Source organism: Podarcis cretensis (genome assembly GCF_951804945.1).
Source record: "Podarcis cretensis genome assembly, chromosome: 14".
NCBI classification, from domain to species: Eukaryota; Metazoa; Chordata; class Lepidosauria; order Squamata; family Lacertidae; genus Podarcis; species Podarcis cretensis.
The window spans coordinates 39390539-39410496 of NC_137183.1; the positions used below are offsets into that span (position 1 = coordinate 39390539).

Below are 19958 nucleotides of genomic sequence, written 5' to 3' on the forward strand. Positions count from 1 at the left end.
GAGGAGATAAAATTTTCAGAATAAATAATTTTTTCTACTATAATGTTAATGGCTGCTTATGTTTTTATTGTTTCTTAGCTGCTCCTCCTCATAAACTGACAAACCCCAAGAGATGCTAAGTTGCTTATAGTGCAGCAGAATTAGCTCCATTTGCAGCAAATTTTACAAAGAAAATTTAAATTGTAATTACTGTCTACATAAAATCTGTACTTCTAATATACCAAATGTGGTAATTTTATGACAGCCCAAATTATGCATGATACATTTTATGCTCCTAAAATAACAAAGTGGTTTTCAATCTGTAAAGAGTGTGAAAAAGAATCATTGCCTGTTTTTTTGTTTCCCCCACAATTTCTGTCTCCACCCCCCCACCAAAAAAAGCGAAAAAGATTCCCACCCTCTTGACCATGGTTTCAAAATTTCCAGAAATTTTACAGGTAGGATAAAGTGAAAAGGAGTGGTGGGTCTTTTTGATGTTGCTGGATTGCAGCTTCCATCATCCCTGACCATGGGCCATGCCGTCTCCTTGCGGATGGGAGGTGGAATCCAACAACATCAGCAAGACCACATTTTCCCCACCCCGGTGATAACACAAAGCTTGCATAGACACACTTCCCATATCTATGGCAACGTCCTCCTCCTCCCCCCACTTTCTTCCAGCACGCAGCTGTTGGGATTCTACCATTTTCTCGTTCTTTTCAGATCCCTGAAATGAACTCTGTTGCAACATCTCCCATAAAGCCCACTCAAGAGGAGCATGCTCTGACCCCTCCTGGCAAGGTTATTGCCGTCAGCACCCGGAGTCCAGGCTGTGCACGCAATCAGCCTGCCCTTCACAAGAAAACCTTTCCCCCCAGTATCACCTCCAGTTCCTCAGGTGAGTCAGTTGTTGAGATGAACTGGTTCTGTGTAGCCCTAAGACAAAGTATTAGTTTTCAACATTTCTACCATTCAGGAAAGCATTGGTCTGCCATGGACTCCTGACACATCTGTCATAGAATCTCTCTGTTTGCAGGGGACTCCAGAAATGTTCTAGGCTGCATGCTCACTTCACACAGGGTGCAGGTTTAAGTGGGCTTGGCTGTTGTCCTGCATAAACATAAAAAGCATTCTGACCCCATACCCTGCTGCTGCTTATGATAGATGAATATTGGAAAAGTTGGACAAGTTGTCTTTCAGGGAAGCTTCTCTGCTTTTACTCATCTTTTTTTGAGGAACCTTGTTAAGCTTCTGGGGAGTTTTCTGCAGAAAAATTGCAGAGTAGTTGAAATTGTCTGTGCTTGCTTGATTTGTTTTTCTGATGTTGATGGCGATAGAGGCTATTTTGACCAAGGCCAAAACCAGCCTAACAAGGCCCTAGCTTGGACCCATGATTTTCATTATATACTGCTGCAGTCTATTTATATTTCACTTTAAAATCATCAGTTATAAAGGGGCTCTTCTCAGTGACCTGGCCCATGATTTTCATAATACAGTGCTGCTTTGTTGAACAGGAAAAAAGCATAAGTGGTCCACAGGGACCCCAATAGCCCCTGTGTATCCATTGAGCTGTAGGCCTGTACTCTGAGGGAAGACAACTGATTTTATCTCAGAGATGAGGCAGGAATAATGTGGTGGGGGTTTTGCGCAGGGGGTCCCTTCCAACTCTGTAGTTCTGTGATTCCTCAGCTGTTTTTCCATGAAACGTCATGATAAAGCTACTCAGTTTCTGAATAATTTGGCTCACCCTCCCTAACAACAAATGTGGATTGGTGGAAGAATTCTTTGCCTCCAAAGATTTCTAATTGGAAATTGCACTTGACTAATTCCCATGAATGCTTGTATTTTTATTGACCCTACCAGGTTTGAGAAATCACTCTGGACCTCTCTTGGTGGCTGGTCCTTCAGGTTCCACGAGTGCAGATGCAGATGGTGGCCTCTTTGCTGTTCCCACAACTCTCCCACCCAACAGCAGGCATGGGAAGTTTTTCTTGCAAAGTAAAGAAGCAGAGCTAACCTTCCGGCAGCGCTTGGATACAATCAGTGTAAAATTTATTTATTTATTTATTTATTTATTTATTTATTTATTTATTACGGTATATGTTGAACTGTAAGGTGTGCAGATGTGATCAGGGTGCTCATAAGGAATAAATACAGCTGCCCCCAAAACTTGCAGATCAAGAGAGAATTTATTCCATGCCACAAACCAAGTCACCCTGTTCTACAGCATTTCAATTTTGGAAATGCTTTACCTTCCTAATCTGTTTTAGAAGGCCCTGGAGTTAGGCTGATCTGTGTATGGTAAAAAGCTTGGTTGTAGGGACACAACGCGGGTTTCAGCCTAGAAGGCAACTAACCCATTCCATGGTGCTCTCTTGCTTCACTGTTTCTTTATAAATGGAGGTTGAAATGCTCAAGTCCTCCTGCATACCCCACAGGCAGAAGCATTCAGCTTTCAATGAGCTGCCTCTGGTGTGGGGAGCCACCACTACCCTAGAGTTCTGACCTGCCTCATGTGCAGCAACAGGGTCTGCACTGTCTGCTGCCTTTGGTTCAGGCACCTTCAGCCTGAACTTCCCTTCTCTAGATTACCTGCATAGGATGGGTGGAGAGCCATGGGGAAGCAGGTGTTCAAGAGTAAAGAGAAGGTGCATTAACACAATGTATCCCTGCCAATCTAGGCTGCACTTTTTAGGTGGCTAACAAAGCCTCCAGGCTCATGCCTGATGAGCAAAATGATGTGTGTTACAAGTTCCCTTTGTTTCTCTTCAGATGCAATCTGATTTCTTCTTGCCAAAGCCGAGGAAACTGCATAACAGACATCTGCGAAAACCACTGGTAGTACAGGTCAGTGGAAAGACTAATTGAAATGTATCTCTTGCATGTCGGGTAGTTTCATCTAGTAGTTTTCATATGACCTTTTTTCTTTTCTCTCCATCCACATGGAGAGTTCCTACTATTTCTTGCTATTCAATGGTCTGCTTTTTATTGTGCAAACATTGCCAGAGACTCTCAACTAGTGCTAGCTGTTTCAGTATGTGCTTCAAATGGGACTCATGGGAATACTTGCAAGGAAATGTTGGGAAACCAGAGAAAGCATTTCTTTATCATGTCAGATGGGTCAGTGTGCGAGACCTGCATCTTCTCAGAACTCATTGCTGGTGTTTGATTCTGACATCGTAAAGGCATGCATCTTTGACCATCCTCTAGTGCAAGAATGAGGAACCTTTTCCCACCCAAGAGCCCCATTCCCTTTTGGGCAGTCATGCACAAGCTGCATGCCAGTGGTAAAACCAGAGGCAAAAGTGGGTAGAGCACTATCCCTAGTCTAGTGTGTGATGGGGAAAAAATAATGTTGGTAGCACCCCTGAAGCATCATAAATGTACCATATGATGCTTTCCCCTGTGGTCATGTGGGAGATATCCAGGATACCTGTCCTAGCCCCACCCCAACCTAGGAGATAGAGGGAAACATGGTCTAGGATCCTAAAATGTTGCCTGCATGACCAGCAGAGGATCATTCATGGTAAGTTGCCAGTGCTGCATTTCCTAAGTTGTTCTTTTTAAAGGCGTCTTGCCTTGCCTTTTTCAGAGAACGCTGCTACCCAGGCCATCTGGAAATTCCTCCCAGCATGTCTGTTCCTTCTCCATCTTATCAAACTCTTCTGCAACAGGTGAGCTTCAACTGTACATACTCCAAACAGGGTGTTTAGTTTACTCTATGAAAGACTAGTGAAATACTCTTCCACTAGTTTTAGCCCCTCCCTCCCTACCAATGAACCCTTCTATCCATGGAGTATTTTACAGCCCTTTCTGTGTTTTACCACCCCAACAGCCCTGCAAGGTAGGACACTATTTTACTTGCTGCTGCATGTGAATGCAACCTCCTCTCTGAGGAACCTGGAATAGCAAGCACACTTGCAGGGAAGTAAGCCCCATGGAAATCTGTGGATCCTGTTTCTCAGCAAATTCTGCATCATTAACACCCCTGTGAAGTGTGTAAAGATTAGAGGTTCACAAGACTTGAATATTTTGAGGACGTAAGCTTGTGTTCCTCCTATTTCTTGCCTATAGTTCCACTTAATTTCACAGAGTTCTTCCTCTCATGCAGAAGGACAATATTGTCAGTAAAAACATTGAAATGGAAGCTGAATTTGCTTTGACAGTAGACATGACACTTTGTTGTGGACTCTCCTTTGCTGGAGGTTTTTAAGCAGAAGTTGGATGGCCACATGTCATGGATGCTTCAGTTGAGATTCCTGCATTGCAGGGCGTTGGACTTTATGACTCTCGGGATCTCTTCCAATACTAGAAATCTATGATTATTGTAGGTGCCATTTGCAGTAAATGGTCCTGTCTTCTGTATGTCCCACTGGGGAGAGAATGAGAACTGGCCATAAGGAGGGGCGTAGCTCTTTGGCTGTCTATGACAATGTTTCCCACCTTTAAAAAAATTCATGCTTTTACTTCGTTTTTAGGAAGAGGATCTTTTCGGCCGATCCAGTCTTCACTTACGAAAGCAGCTGTTTCCCGTCCCATTGTTCCCAAGGTCCTTCCAGCTCAAGCCACCAACCATCTGTCCAGTAGGTTTCTCCTTGGAAGGCGGTGGTTTGGGGAGGGCAGGTTTAGCAGGAATGTTATGGTAGCTATAATGACAGAAGCGACTACTCTTAATCATTTTACAGCCATGAATTTTGTCTTCTCCCCCTTCTCTGATTTCCTGTTGCACTCAATAAGTACAAGTTTAGATTTTCAACTAGAACGTAGATGTCTTCATCTAGCAGAAGCAGGAGTGCCTTGCCCTGAGAGGCTGAGCCGCAACAGTAGCCTTCTAGCAGTCAGGTCACTGGGTTGTATCAGGTACTAGTTCTCCTTGGATTAGACCCATTGAAAATAATGGAAATGGCTAAGTTGGGTCCATTAATTTCCATGGGTCTACTCTGAGTAAAACCAAGTTGGATACACATAACTGCTATTCCTCTCACAGAACTACAATTCACAGAGTGGTTTAATAACCAATCCGTCTTTCCAGGGCACTCTTGAGAACTGTAGCTCTTGGAAGGGGAATAGGGGTCTCCTAACAACTCTCAACTCCCTTAACAAATGCCATTCCCAGGATTCTTTGGGGAGAAGTGGAACAGCCATTGGAAGTGGAACAATACTGCTTTAAATATCTAGTGCAGATGGGGCCATCTGATTTTTAGTTTGGGGAGGCATTTAGATGGCAAAGGTGTGGATGATGGCTGCAGATTTTGTAGAGCAACCACCCGCAACAATGTACCACCGGATTGCTTTCCTTGCTTGCTACATAGTTATTGAATATAGTACGTACATTTTCATTCTCACAGGATATGCCTCCCTAGATGATAGTGGATAAGATTGTATCCTTTAAATTTAATAACACTCCTTTCAAGCTGCTGGAATTCATACCAGTACAGACCTCAGAACTAATAGGACCAAAGGCATAATTACCTGCAAGAGATATCAAGTTGAAAACCAAAGGGAACACTGAAATTTTTGCTGTTATATGTTGAACTGAAAATTTGAGATGAAAGGCGCTGAATTGGTAATCTATATTAATAATTCAGTGTCAGAAAGAACTACTAAAAATAACTTTGGCACATATCAACTCCTACAGAAAAGCTGTTAAGTAAGACCTATTGCCCATGTATAAGACAGCATTTTGACTTCGTGGATTACTGAAAGAAGATTCCTCTTAGCTTTCTGTTCTTTGTTCAAAGGTGCTATTGACTTAGCAGCCCAAAGTGCCGGTATTATTCCTGGCAGTCCTTTGCCTGTTCTGGATACTGAAGGCCTGTCGGGCGTATCCCCACTGTCACCGGATGCAGTGACCGCGGTGGTTTCAGGGCCAGATTCAACAGCAGCACATCACAATGGAGGCTCCATCGTTGCGGTCAGTTTTCTTTTCTGTTAAGGCCTACAAAGGTTTTATTCTTGTAGAACTGATTCTAGGCTACTGCTGGATAGAACCTTGCAATGTGCATGATAGACTAACATGGCCAAAAGCCCAGCGATATCACCCAACATCGCTGTGACGACTTGTCTATTATTTTCTCCCTCCCTTGGACCTGCAGTCAAAGAGTTTGATGCTTATTTAAAATCAAAGTGTGAAATTCAGCATTTCACTCCCTCCTCTTACTGCTTTATTCTGTAATTTTCTAGACTGTTCAGCATTAACAACAACAAAAAGCATGAGCAGTACACAAAATAAAATGCGGCATGAAATAAAACATAACCTATAAATGGTATAGAAACAATAAAATATAACAGAAGTACAAAAAACCTCAACCTTAGGGGTAAGGAAAGGTGTGAAATGGCTCAAGATAATAAGTTTCCTCCAAGAATGTGCAGCTAAACTCTCATTACCCTCTGAAGTACCTTGCCCAGAAAGAGGGCATTTTCAACTGGACAATATTTGTCAAGAAGCTTAGGGTCCTCTGCAGTACACAGTTACCTTCACTGAGTACATTCCTAGTCAACAACACGTTGCCCCTCTGGGGAACCTGTAGCACTCTGGATGATGTTGGACTACAGCTCCCATCATCCTTTACCATTGACCATACTGACTAGGGCTCATGGCCATGATGTCATCTGATGGGCTGGATTAAATCCTGTGTTAACTGCACGTGCCTGTTCCCAACAGGCACACAAAGTCAAACTGAGAAGAATTTCACTCCACTTATCCTGCTCAGTTCAGCTTGCAAACTGCTTCCTTTGTTCAGCAGCACCTGACATCAGGTTATAAGTGGCTGGCCTGTGTACCTGTCAGATTTGGCCAGTAAGGACAATCCTGATAAGGATTTGACCCGTGGAGCCAAAAAGGTTCCCCAACCCTCCTGCAAACCATGCATTCCCCTCCTTCCATGCCATCCAGTGTCTTGGATTTTCCCAGCATGTTCTAAAATTCTGGCAGGAAAATTCTCATGGGGCGAGCATGTTACAATTGATATGTAAAACTGTTTCAGCAAATCTAAATTCTGAATTTGGATTTCTTTGGCAAGGTGGATTTTGCTGGGGCAGGAACTGAATAAATCTAGTCCCCATGAGAGCAGTGGAGCAAGCACATCACAGCCTGCTCTTGTTAAATATGTATTCTCCATCCCCTGAAAGTCTGATTTGGTCATTCTTGGTTGCACTTTCCAGGGCTCAAGCAGCGAGTGTCAGGTTCCATTTCTTGGCCTACCACCATGCTCTGAGCAGGAGGCAATCCCGGATGGTTTCCAGGTAAAATACAAGCTTTTTGATTGACAACTACCTTCAGGGTGACAAACACTTTTTTCTTTTCTGCTGCATATTAATGCTTTATGTGAAACCCAGAGTTGAGCTTCCTGGGGTATGTTTATTAAAGGTCACAGTCCATCACACTTTCACTGTGTGAGAATTGTATGTAGGCACCTTGTTAGAAGCTTTCGTCCATTTAGCAGAGTTTCTGGGAAACAGTGGTCAGCAGTTGAAGTTACACTTTGAGATGAAACACTCACCGTCAAGTGATTTATTGCTTGACTGGTCATAAATGCATCACTGTGGCACTATTTACAATCTTTATAGCAATAGCTGTAATGGCATACTTAAGTTTCAGTCCCACTTTCTCTTTAGCAACGACGTAGGCAATGACACAGTCCATCACAATGTTTTCCTGAATATGAATTGTCATTGTGGAAGCTATTGCAGTCAAAAAGTGGAGACACGTCAGCCTGGCGTCCACTGACCTGCCTCTTGCTTGGTTCCACACTCTGCACTAAGGAACTTTGTTTCTGAATGCTGTTCCTTTGCTCTCTTATAGAAGGACAGGACATGAAATAGCCAGGCAGATGTCTCATTCCAATCCACCATCCTATGTATACCAGGAAATCCTTGCAGGCAGTTATAGAAGGGCAGCACAAAAATTTGATAGCCATAGGGACACTTGTTTTAATACCAAACATGATTTCCTCTCTGCTTTCAATGTGCTTTATAAACATAATATTTGTTGACTGATTTAAGTGCTCTCACTGCATATACGTACGTACGTACACACACATGTGCATATATACATATACACATGCAGGGTGGTAGTGATGGAGAGTGTAAACAATGATACCCAAAGGCCATCTGTCATGTTATGCAGAGCTCGTGTGTGTGTGTGTGTGTGTGTGTGTGTGTATATATATATATGATGAGCATAGTGACTGCTGCAGCACTAGAAATTGGCAATAACTCTAGCAGTGCGAGATTCCAGGGGTCTTAGCACTTAACCCAGATTTGTGCTTCCTTTGGAATAAGGAACAGTGGAAGCTATGATGTCTTTATGATACATGGTTTTATTTATACACATTTATAACCTGATTCTACAGTGGTGGGATTTCCAGCATTCACATCTCAAGAGGGACTTGCTTCCTACAGAAGCACAGCATTGGATTCAAAGGCAGCCAAACAGCCATGTCTTATGTCTCTTTCTCAGCTTTTTCTAGCCAGCCAGCCAAGAGTTCTGGGAGATCTGATTTCTACCATAACCAATGTTCACTTTTGGCAATGTTCACTTTTTGTTGCCCTGACCCCAGTTTTTTGTAGCTTTCTGATCCATAGGTATCAGTTTTCCCATATGTAAAATCAGAAGTTATAGTGACAATATGTCTGTGCCAGATAGGAAAGAGGGGCATAGATGGGCAGTTTACCATGACAATAGCTCATTGGTTGGCTGCACACTTTGCATGCAGAGGATCCCAGGTTCAGTCCTTGGCATCTGCAGGTAGACGGTGCTAAGTAAGGTGGACCAATTCTATCCTTCAATTTTAGAAAGCTTTCTGTGTTCAAAGAAATATAGGCAGAATTGCTAACTCCTAGTTTGATTGATTCCTATGCCTTTAAAAGCAAAGTAGCAGTGCAACAATTTCAGAAAATGTATACAAATAATGACTTAGAAATATTATTATATCTGCTTGCTGCCACAGGGAGCACCTGTCCTTTCTCTACCAGAACTGCCAAAAACCTCTCTCCAGAATGGTCTCGCCACTCCTCCGCTCCCCTCATCTGATGCTTCTGGTACCCATTTGTCTCCTCCCAATGTCTCTGCTTTATTGGATATCTCTCTTCCTGGACCCCCTGAGGATGTTCTGTCTCAAGGAGAACCTGCTACTCAGATCAGTGACTCTATCATTGAAATAGCAATCAGCTCTGGTCAATATGGTAAGAGATGAAACTAATCTAAATAGCTAATCAGCGGTTAAGCATCCAAAAAAATTGTTACAGCTCTGATTCTGTCAGGATTTTTAGCAGAGGAATGTTCTCTTGAAAGTCAGCTGTGCCTTTTTACACATACTTCTGTGTCTCTGGCAGAGCTGTTTTTTAACTCTGGATTTAACTGAGCAGATTTTCTTGACAGAATTGCATCTTAATTTTGACAGTAGTTCATGGAAGTATTTCCTTTGAACCATCCCTGAGTCAAGGAGAATAGCACTTGTTTAGGCCTCTTAAAATTGGGCCTCTCACTATTGCCCCATTTAGATTCAAAGCCAGGCAGATCAAGGGACAAGTTTTTGTAAGTTCTGCAGTACGGAGTTGTGTTGACCATTGTTGCTGCTCTGCTATGGTTGGGAGGGGGTAATTTGGACATCTTGTCCCCTGTGTGGCCCACATCAAGCATTTGTTTGGATTAAGTCAGGAAGGAAGTCATATCTGTGTGCAGTGCCCACGCTTCCTTAAGGACACAGTCTCCAACTGTTTGTCATACGGAATTGGTCACTTTCTTTTAATAGGCGAGAACGTTCCTCTGTCCCCAGCAAAGCTGAATGGCAGCGACGGCTCGAAAAGTCTTCCATCCCCTTCCTGCAGCCCCCAGCAGAACTGGATTGCCTCTCCTAGTCATGATCCACAGTGGTACCCCAACGATTCCACAGACTCTTCCCTCAGCAGCTTATTTTGTGAGTAGTACTGCTCAGGGGATTACATTGGTTGTAATCTGGACTTTTTTACTGGACTTGCAGTTCTCCCCCCTCCCCCCTTCTTTCTCCTGAGAGTAGGGGTTGTCAGCTTTGTTCATTGCCAAAGCTCATGCTCTAGACGACCCAGCTTAAATAAATGTAGTGAAAAACGTCAACATACATTTTCATGAACATGGGTGAAAGTCACACAGGGATTGTGCCAGTCCATGTGGTAGGCTAGGGGAATGGCAGGAGCAATGGTACCAGTGACACAATCCAAGCCCAGGATTGCTATGACACTGTTGCAAACGACTGTAACTTTGTACACCTTTCCCCCATTGCCCCTACTACTACTGTTTCCCTCATTGTATTTATAAAATTATTTATTGAAACAAAGTATTGTGGAGTTGGAAGGGGCCTCGGGGGTTATCTAGTGCAACCCCCTGCAATGCAGAAATCTTTCGCCCAACATAGGGCTTCATCCCATGATCCTGAAATTAAGAGCCTCATGCTCTACCAACTGAGCTATCCCTGTCCTATTCACAAAAGAATTTTACAACAATTGTACATAAAACCATATGAAAGTTTAAAATATGAGGTCAGTTAACTATTACAAAATGATATTTTCTTAACTGGCAGCACAGAAAAGTTTTGAACAGGCACTTAAAGGTTGAAACAGAAGGTACCTGCTGAATATTAGCAGAGCATTCTACAGTACTGGGGTAATGACTCTAGAAGCTCAATTTCTTGTTGCTGTTAAATGAGCCTCACTAACTTGGGGAACAACTAACGGTGCTCTTGCAGGTGATCTCAGTGATTGAGCTGGGATAGAAGGATTTAAGCCAGTGATAGCCAAACTTGGCCCTCCAGCTGTTTTGGGATTACAACTCCTGTCATCCCTAACTAACAGGACCAGTGGTCAGGAATGATGGGAATTGTAGTCCCAAAACACCTGGAGGGCCAAGTTTGGCCATCACTGATCTAAGCAGTCCATAAGGTAATCTGGACCTAAGTAGTTCAGGGCTTTATAAATTTAAGGATCTTGCACCTGTCTCAGTAGTAGAAGAGCAGCCAAGTGCATATGTTTTAACAATTGTGTCACATGTTCTCGGCTAGATGACCCCATCAGGAATCTGGCCGCCACATTCTGCACCAGCAGGAGCTTCCAAATCATGACCAAGGGCAGCCCCATATAGAGCTCATTGAAGTAATCCAGCTTCAAGGTTACCAAGACAAGGACTATCAGTGTCAAGCTATCCATGTCCAGGAATAGCTGTTGCTGGCAAAACAGACAAAGCTGGCAAAAGGCACTCCAAGCCACAAATGACACTTGGACCTCTAGTGATGGAGATGTATCCAGGAATGCCCTCAAAATATGCACCTCCTCCTTCAAACAGAGCGCAGTCCCATCCAAAATGGGTGGTTTGCCTCTCCCACGCAAAGAGCACTCATCTTCTCAGGATTCAAATACAGCTTATTGACCCTTATCCATGATTTTTTTATTTCATTATTGATTATTACTGTTTAATTGCATATTATAGCAGTGCCTGTACCTACCATCCAAATGCAGTCCTTAAATGAACGAAGGGAGTCACAACCAGCCCATAAATATTACTCCCTCAGAATCCTGAAAATGCCAGTTCTGAAAGCTGAGCACATTGGCACTTATTTGTCTTGCCAGAAACTTGAAGGCTTGCTTGGTTGGTTTTTCCCTAATCAAAAATTGTGTTATTTACAGTATCAAGTAATGTATTATATGAGGTACATAATACTATACCAATGATGTACATATTGATATGCTAGTATATGTCCAAAAGATTCTGCATCTCCTGCAGTTGAAGAAGTATTTTTTTTTTTTAGGGTTTTGCCCAGTTAAATCGGGTACACACACCTTGATTATATGTGGGAAAGTGGGTAAATAGCTTGTAGGAAGCTCTTTGTACCTCCCCCATCCCTCAAACCTAGCAATTAAAATACTGACTGGCTGACTTTATCATTTTGTTTTTACAGCAAGCTTCCTTTCCCCAGAAAAGGGACGGAAAATGCTGCCAACCTCTACTAGTAGTAACACAAGCAGCACCTCCTTATTGGGACCGAGTCTGCTGGATGGAAACTCGCGGGACTCTTTTGTGTCCCGGTCCCTGGCAGATGTAGCTGAGGTACGTCCATACTTAATTGGTGCTATGCTGTGCCAGCCTTCAGCTGAAAAAGGGGATAGTAGTCTTGTGACACTTTGTGTAGAAGTATTTTTCCCCAGACTTCCCCCTTTCCAGGTGATCAGTCAAAGCATGTGCTATAATTGCATTTTAACCTTTGAAGGGTAAAATCCACAAATCCTGATGCAAAGTCAGCATCTCCTATGTACATAATGGAAGAGATGGTATTTCCCAGCAGCAAAATACTGTTTTTGAGTGCAATAATGGAAAAATGCAGTAATTGCTGCAACAGAAGTGCCATCGTCTTCAGGGAAAACCTCCGGATCTTGCACAATAAATTAGCAATCCAGCTAATTTGTTCTGTTGGAAATAGCTAAGGAGAGGAATTTCCCCACCACCACCATTTAATAATAGGACCAAGGCTGGTGACACAGGATTGCTAAACTGCAGTTGCTTCCCTTTTTAGTTGCTGGAGAGTGCACTGAACGGATGAATGGATGTGCGGGTTCGGCATGTGACTCAGCCTTTCCTATTTAGTATTTAACACAAAACTGAGAATTCCAGTAATCTCTGTATTCTTTTTTTGATCTCCCCTAGTGGAGGAAGGCATCCTCCCACTTGCTTTAAATTGCAGGGTTTATTAGATTTGGAATCCTCATAACTGTTTGGCATAGAAATAATGGCCTTTTCCTCTTCTGGCCATATCTGTTCTGCAGCGGCAGGACTTAGGACGAGCTCTGCTGTCATATCCCATTAATTTTCATTTATTTCAGATATTTGTAAGCCACCATTCAAGACTATTGGCTTCCTGAGGCAGATTACATCAATAACTTTGGAATGCTCCCCAATGCACAGCATCACCACCAACCCACATACAAACACAGCTCAGGGAGAAGAGTTCTAGTCCTCCACTTTGTGGGTTCTCTTGTGCATTTGGGAAGCTTTTGACTTAGCAGGATTTCCAAAGCTGTGAGCTGCTCACCTGAACTCTGCCCTAGTACTGTAATTTATTTATCTATTTGATTTATTGCCTGCCACTCACCTTGTTACAATGATTTTAAAATACAGTAGTTAAAACAGATTACAATCAAGGCAGTGGGGTGGGTCCTAAAATGAAAATCTCGGGTGTCAAAGGCCAGGTTAAAGAGATGCATCTTCAACATGGTATGAAAACTACATAATGCAGATGTCAAACACAGCAGGGAGAGCTGGCCTATTTTCCTGAACATGTGGGTCGCCCCCTGCTGAAACATAATAAAATGCACAAATCTGCAGATTTTTCTCATGTCCCACTGTACGTCTTGCTCTCCAGTCTCTAAACTCGAGCATTATAGGCAGAGTGTGGTCATAGCACAGATTTTGGATGTGCTCAGTGCAACATCCAGGATTTACTTTTCCCTACTGAGTACACCCAACCTGGCCTATGTTCAGTTTAGCTTCTCCAGACTTTCTGATATGGCCAAGCAAAAGTGGCAAGACCTAAACTGTAAATAACCTACCCTCTCTTTTCTCCCCCATCCCCTTCTTTGCTTCTAGATAGTAGATTCCCAGCTGGCTTGCATGATGAATGAGAACAGTATAGATTACATATCTCGTTTCAACGACCTTGCCCAGGAGCTGTCAATACCTGAGCCAAACCGCCGAGAGATCCACTTTGATGGAGGAAGTGATGGCCCTCCCATTGGTGACCTCTCTCAGTGAGCACATTCACCCAGCTGGCTGGTGGAAACCATTGAACTAGCTATGTAACCTGGAAAGAAGTGATGTCATAGCTATGCAGTGGATACTTTTGTTGTCCTGATTAGAGCATGCCTCATAAGAAGATCAGTGTTGTCTTCAACAGTCTACAGTTCCTGGAATGTGCAATATACTAGGAACAATACAACTGGGAGCAGTATTATAGGAAATGACATATGTAAGCTGATTACAGTACTAGTGGAGTTTACAAGACAGCCCCGGATTTATGCTCTGGGCAAGAAATCCAACAAGCTATGTTTTTATACAGTAAACCAAACCCTTGTTGTCATATCCGCATTTAAGCTGGAGGGTGGGGGTGATAAGATGGTATGCTATTTTTTTAATCTTTTTTTAAAAAAATGAATGAATATACTCCTCTCTTGGTCTATCACAATTGGCATTGCTGACCAGTCAGTCAGATTGATAATTCCTTGCGCTTTCCTGTCAGGCAGCAGTTAATACCACTTTGCTTTTACCAGAATTCCTTTTGGACTCACTCACATTCATCAACATTCCAGCATGGCGTGAAAAGTGCTGTGTCTGTTCCTACTTTAGAAAGAAAAACTGGAGTAGGATCTGAGAGCCCCTTAAGAACGCTCCTTTCCTTATTCTTGTAGATAGGTGTGGTGTGCCGGTGTGCCTGTGCACATGTGTGTGCACATGAATATACGCACACTACCTTAACCAGCATCCCTTTGGCTGATTCTGCTTGCTTGCTTTTAGTTTTAGTTTTACTCCCCAAGGGCTCTTAATATTCCATTTTTCCCTTGAAGACTAGAAACTTTTTCAGGAGGCTCTCTAACCTCACTCCCAATTCATTCTCTTTCCCCTTGTTAACTTCTCTGCATATTTTCCTCCTTCCCTTTTAAATATTTGCTTGCTTTATCTTATGAATTCTTCAAGAAGAAAGCATTTTACAGTACTCTTTCCTGTGACAGTAGAAAGGTAATGTTTTTACTTTGTCCAGCAAATGAGGTGAGAAAGCTGCTATTCCACTTTTGTAAAGTTAATTCCCACATGGCAGTTCAAGTTGTTCAGCTCCTTCATGAAAGCCTATATAAATTGCATTCTTTAGGATATGCTATTCACTTGTGGGTAATGGGAAACCTTTAATCAATACTAGTGTGAAATTAAGCAGATTTTAAAAAAATACTAGCTGGAACTCTGCTTTGCAAAGATGCCCTGTTCTCTGGTGATAACCCCTCACCCTTTACTGTCTTTATCAAGCATTAGATGGGAAGGTGACTTTGGAAGTCTGCCCACAGTGGTGAGGTGCTCTCACCAGAATGACTTTCCCTGGCAAAGGGACCTAAAAGTCACTGCCAATTTCCAGTGGTTCCTGCATTTCTGGAACCGGAATCAGGACCCATTTTCTGAAACTGTTCCTGAATCATTCAAGGGCAGTCAAGCAGTCTGCTAGTATATTTCCAAGCTCTGCATATTTGCAGAACTGGAAAGGCTGTCCTAGGTTTAAAGACTTAATTTGTGTTATATTTGTGTTCATCTCTTGAATGGCTGAGCTCATCACCTGAACAGGAAACTGTCCACAACTTCAGTTTTCGTAGGAGAATATCAGAATCATGTATACTTTCGTGGGATTATCATAGCATTGTCCTTCCCTGACATCATTGTCGTTTTTTGCAAATAATCCCTCTTTCTAGGATTCTGCCATGGTTACTTAGGAGCACACATTTGTAATACTTCAGGGCAAAAGCATTCTTGCCATCCCCTGTTACTGATTATCAGACTAGTGGTCCAGCAGTTTTGAAAGCCCCATACAGAGCTCTTTGTGTGCTGGGGCTTGCTTATTCTCTTCTAAAAGCAGACAGAATGTTTTGTAAAATGCAGTGATGCATTCATGTGAATGTGTGAAGGCTTTTCAATATAGAAGAAAATTTGGACGCTTTGTGTATGGTGATTTCTGATTATGCATTTAGCAACATGGCCTAGATACCGCTGTGCCAAAACATGTTTATTCTACCTGTCTGCATTTTTTTTTGCAGGAGCATTTCAGGCAGAGCCCATTTTCTGATCCGTCCTTGAAATGTTATCAGTTCTCTCGTCCATAAAAGGCCTTTGTTCATATGAGACATTGCCTGTGGACATTTACGTTAATTCGTTATAGGTCTGCAGGTGTGGGTGGGTTGGTTTTTTAATGAAATCATTCTTAACATTCTGTTTCTGATGTAGGGAGCCATTGGCCCTCCAGGTGTTGCTGAACTGCAATTCCCATCACCCCTGTCCATTGGCCATACTTGTTGGGACTGATGGGGGTATAGTTCAGAAACATCTGTTCTTTTTTATTATAGTCTCTTATGCCCCACCATTTCCATTCCTCCTATTTCTAAAAGGATGGATTTGTAGCAAGCTTATGAATCCCTCCATGTGCCCAGATTATTTACCAGCCTTACAGCTTAATGGGATCTGCAAATTTGTCCCTTGTGTGCTGACAGATTTACCTTCTGCCACCAGCTTCCTCCGTTTGAGAAAAGATAGAATGTTGTGTCATAGCTATTTTTATCAATGACGAGGCCTGCAGATTTTAATATCCTTTGTTGCCTAAAACAGAACCAGAGCATCAGAAAAGTAGACAGAACAAGGAGCCAATTGTCCAATTCTAAACAGTTATGTAGTAAAGTTTCTATATCAACTCCTCTTTCTCCCAAAGTATTTTTCCCATGCAAATTCAGTTTCCAAATTCTTGCTAATCACCTTTCCAGTTTCTAAAGATAGGAGTCCATAGAGATTATAAACACTGGCCATTTGGCCTTTTATCTTGCATATAAAATTACATGAACAATTAAGATTGTGCACTTGAAATAAAAAACCAATAATAATGTTTAACTTTGAGTCAGTAACTGCTGCTATTCTTCAATGAAGCATTAGTAATGTGTCCATTTTGGAGCTTTCTGGTGTTGAATTACCAAAGCATCCATACATTTGAGACACAACATTGATTCTAGGGCTGCCACTGACTTTTTGAATGCAGGAGTTGGTTTTGAATTGTACTGTTTCAGCCCCTTTGAACTAATAATGAACTTTTACGTTGTTTGAAACTTGCTGAAATGTATTTTGAGACAAACTATCTGCAGACCCAACTACTTTGAAGGTGAATTGTCCTCTTGCCTTACCTTCACATTTGCCTGAGGCATTGAGAGAAGGTTGTTCTGTGGATATAGCTGGTTTCCATTCATGAGTGAGGTTCCTGAAAAACTATATGCTTCAGTTTTTTTCTGCTATCACATGGTTTGTTAACAGGTGTATTATAAATTGGTCTACTTCCTAGTATATATGCAGTGAAGAAAAATATGTCTTGTAGACCAGGGATAGGGAATCTCTGGCCTTCCAGATGTTGCTGGATGCCATCTGACATCATCCCTGACCATTCATTGGCCATGCTACCTGGGCTGGTGTGAGTTGTAACATCTGGAGGGCCACAGCTTCCCCATCACTATTGTAGATCCACAGAATAGGGCACTGGGAATCAGATACTAATATTCCTAGCCTGAAAATTTTTTAAAGAAGAATACAACCTAATTTATTGGCCAGATTCTGAGTGCCTATATTGCTTCTGCATTGCATTTTGATAGGCCAGTTAACTCATCTGAATATTTTTCTGTAATCACTAGCATAGAACTTAACAGTAACTTCATTCCACAAAGTCCATTGAAATTAACAAAAATTTTGGAGGAGCAAATTCCCTATGAATTGTGTCCAAACAACACTGTGGTTGTTTTTTTAAAGCAAAGTTGTTTAAAGTTGGCATTACACAACCTTTTTCATTATCACTCTCCTATCTTTAATGCTTTCCAGCCAGCAACTTAGGTCAAATCATATCAGCCAAGATGTCTTGTCCATTGACTTTTTGACTTGACAGTTGGATTTTAGTATTTCATTTTGGGTTTACTTTTTTAATCATATGCACACACACACAAAGAAGTTGGATACATTTGTAAGGAAAATACTGCACTTTTGAGTTACCGAGCCCTTTTAAAAACTCAATTCTCCAGATTTCCCAGTGATCTGTAAATGCTAAACAAGTAAAAACGTTTGCAAGCACTACAGCAGTAAGTTATCATTAGTTGCCAAAATGTGATAACTGGCTTTAGAGCTTGTGGGTTTGACAGCAGACTTTGTTGCTGTATATTTTAATAATAGTTAAGCCATATCATCTAAAGGTTTTCTGTCTTGTTTTGAGATGTGAATTTGTTTTATAGATAATAAATATACATATATAGTGTATGTATAAAGCAAGAATGCCTGTCCTTAACTGATTATTTTTTTGTACCATATTGTAAATTATATTATTTATTCTTTACCAATTTTTGGAAAAGGAAAAGGTGTTTGGGTTATTTAATATAATATACAAAAGCTGTTAACTTCTTCTGTTTTCAATTTTCAATTCAACTTGTAAAGTTGTTTTTATGATTGTGCATAAATACATACTAATCCTTGGTCTAAGTCATGGGTTTGCTGTCATTTTTACCCTAAGCACTGATAGATATTCTTCTGACTGGGAATATGACTTGAACCGCTACCTCAGTGGAACAGGGGGAAAATAAGTCCTCTAAATGTTATGTACTTAGATCTGTGTAAAATGGCACCACCCATGCTCAGTATATTTGGAGGGTTCCCAAGGTTTGCAGAAGAACAATAAGTCTTTTGGAGGAGAAAAATTCTTGGGGGGTCCCCAAAAACAGCCTGATGAGGACCAAGAATGCACAGTGTCCACAGAATGCTGATTGAAGAGAAACCAATAAATGAGGGGAAATAGAGCATCCTGTACAAGGGGCCATGGCTCGCTGAAGGGAATCCTGAACAGGAGTTTCACTGAACACCATTTTGTTACAATTCAGTTTTAAATTTTCTGGCACTCAAGGCTGGATTATTGACAACAGCAAGAAATATCTGCAGCTTGAGGGAAAAGGGTGATGGGGGAGCATATTGTATAGTATACGGTAATCTGTGTTGCACATCCAAACTGTTAGCAGTGCACTATCATCTACACTTGCAATCAAAATTATTCAACCCTCATTGCAAATCAGGTTTATTATCAAAATATACACTTTCAGCTGTTTGCAATGAGCAAATCATACAAAAGCAATTTAAATAGCTCAACATAATGGATGCTTCAAGTAGTTTCCCCAAATTCAGCTGAAATTGCAACACAGACTTCTCCAGTCTCAAGGGCTTCATTGTTTGTATCCGTTGTGTTGAGCTACTTCAATTGCTTTTGTTTGATGGGGGGTTGAATAATTTTGATTGCAACTACCTTCCCTCAAAACCCCACGGTTGCATCTAAAGGCTTTACAAAGGACTGACAAAGGACATAAATACTATGGCTAACTGGTCCTATGGATAGTTTGATTTGCAGTATATAACTAAGTTAGGTCCATTAATTTCAGTAGGTCTGCTCTGAATTAAACTTAGTTGAATACCTCCTTATATATGGGGTGGTTTCTTGCAAGCCACTTGAGTTTCATACAAAGAAAAGCAATGTATACGTTTTAAAATACACAAATAAATGAATCCTAATAAGTGAACCTCTTAAGAGTAACTTAGCCTGTAGCCTTTTCAATTACACTCCCGCCCCGAGGAAGCAAATGCTGAGAAGCTGACCAGGGCTCTTCAAACCTTAAAGACCATTGCCATTCGCTGCCTTCTTCCAGACCAACGAGCGCTGGAGATATATGGAATGGCAGTCTTGTCTTCTTTGGTGATCACTCGTAGCTGAGTAAGATTGTCTTCCATAAACACGGTTTTAAAAATGAGTCCGTAAGTGACTGTGGAGGCCAATTCTGGACCCACACATCCTTCCACAGTGGGGACATTTGTTTCCGGGTGGGAGTTGATCACGGTGTGGATTTACCAAGCGTGCCTTCCTTTTAGCACGTTTCTCCCTTGGGTCCTGAGTTCAAGTGTCTTCAAAACCCATGACACCTTTGGTAAAGGCTGTTCTCCAATTGAAGCGCTCACAGGCAAGTGTTTCCCAATTGTTGGTGTTTATACTACATTTTTTTAGGTTTGCCTTGAGACAGTCTTTATGCCTCTTTTGTTGACCACCAGCATTACACTTTTCATTTTTAAGTCCAGAATAGAGTAGTTCCTTTGGAAGAAGATAATCAGGCATCCACACAACATGACCAGTCCAACAAAGTTGATGTTG

General features: G+C 41.8%; 1 protein-coding gene across 5 annotated transcripts in view; it reads left to right on the forward strand.

The window, feature by feature from the left end:
* The window catches only part of CRAMP1 (cramped chromatin regulator homolog 1), a 42369-nt gene extending 24116 nt beyond the window's left edge, over window positions 1–18253 (forward strand). For all 5 annotated transcript variants that reach the window (XM_079952306.1, XM_079952304.1, XM_079952308.1 and 2 more), the window contains exons 11-21: window positions 703–877; window positions 1843–2024; window positions 2752–2826; window positions 3572–3653; window positions 4458–4562; window positions 5721–5893; window positions 7144–7224; window positions 8931–9165; window positions 9735–9899; window positions 11910–12058; window positions 13592–18253. In XM_079952306.1, the coding sequence (XP_079808432.1) occupies window positions 703–877; window positions 1843–2024; window positions 2752–2826; window positions 3572–3653; window positions 4458–4562; window positions 5721–5893; window positions 7144–7224; window positions 8931–9165; window positions 9735–9899; window positions 11910–12058; window positions 13592–13756 (1587 nt within the window). In that variant the 3' untranslated portion in view covers window positions 13757–18253. The remainder of the gene's footprint in view (window positions 1–702; window positions 878–1842; window positions 2025–2751; window positions 2827–3571; window positions 3654–4457; window positions 4563–5720; window positions 5894–7143; window positions 7225–8930; window positions 9166–9734; window positions 9900–11909; window positions 12059–13591) is intronic.
* The last annotated feature ends 1705 nt before the right edge of the window (window positions 18254–19958 follow it).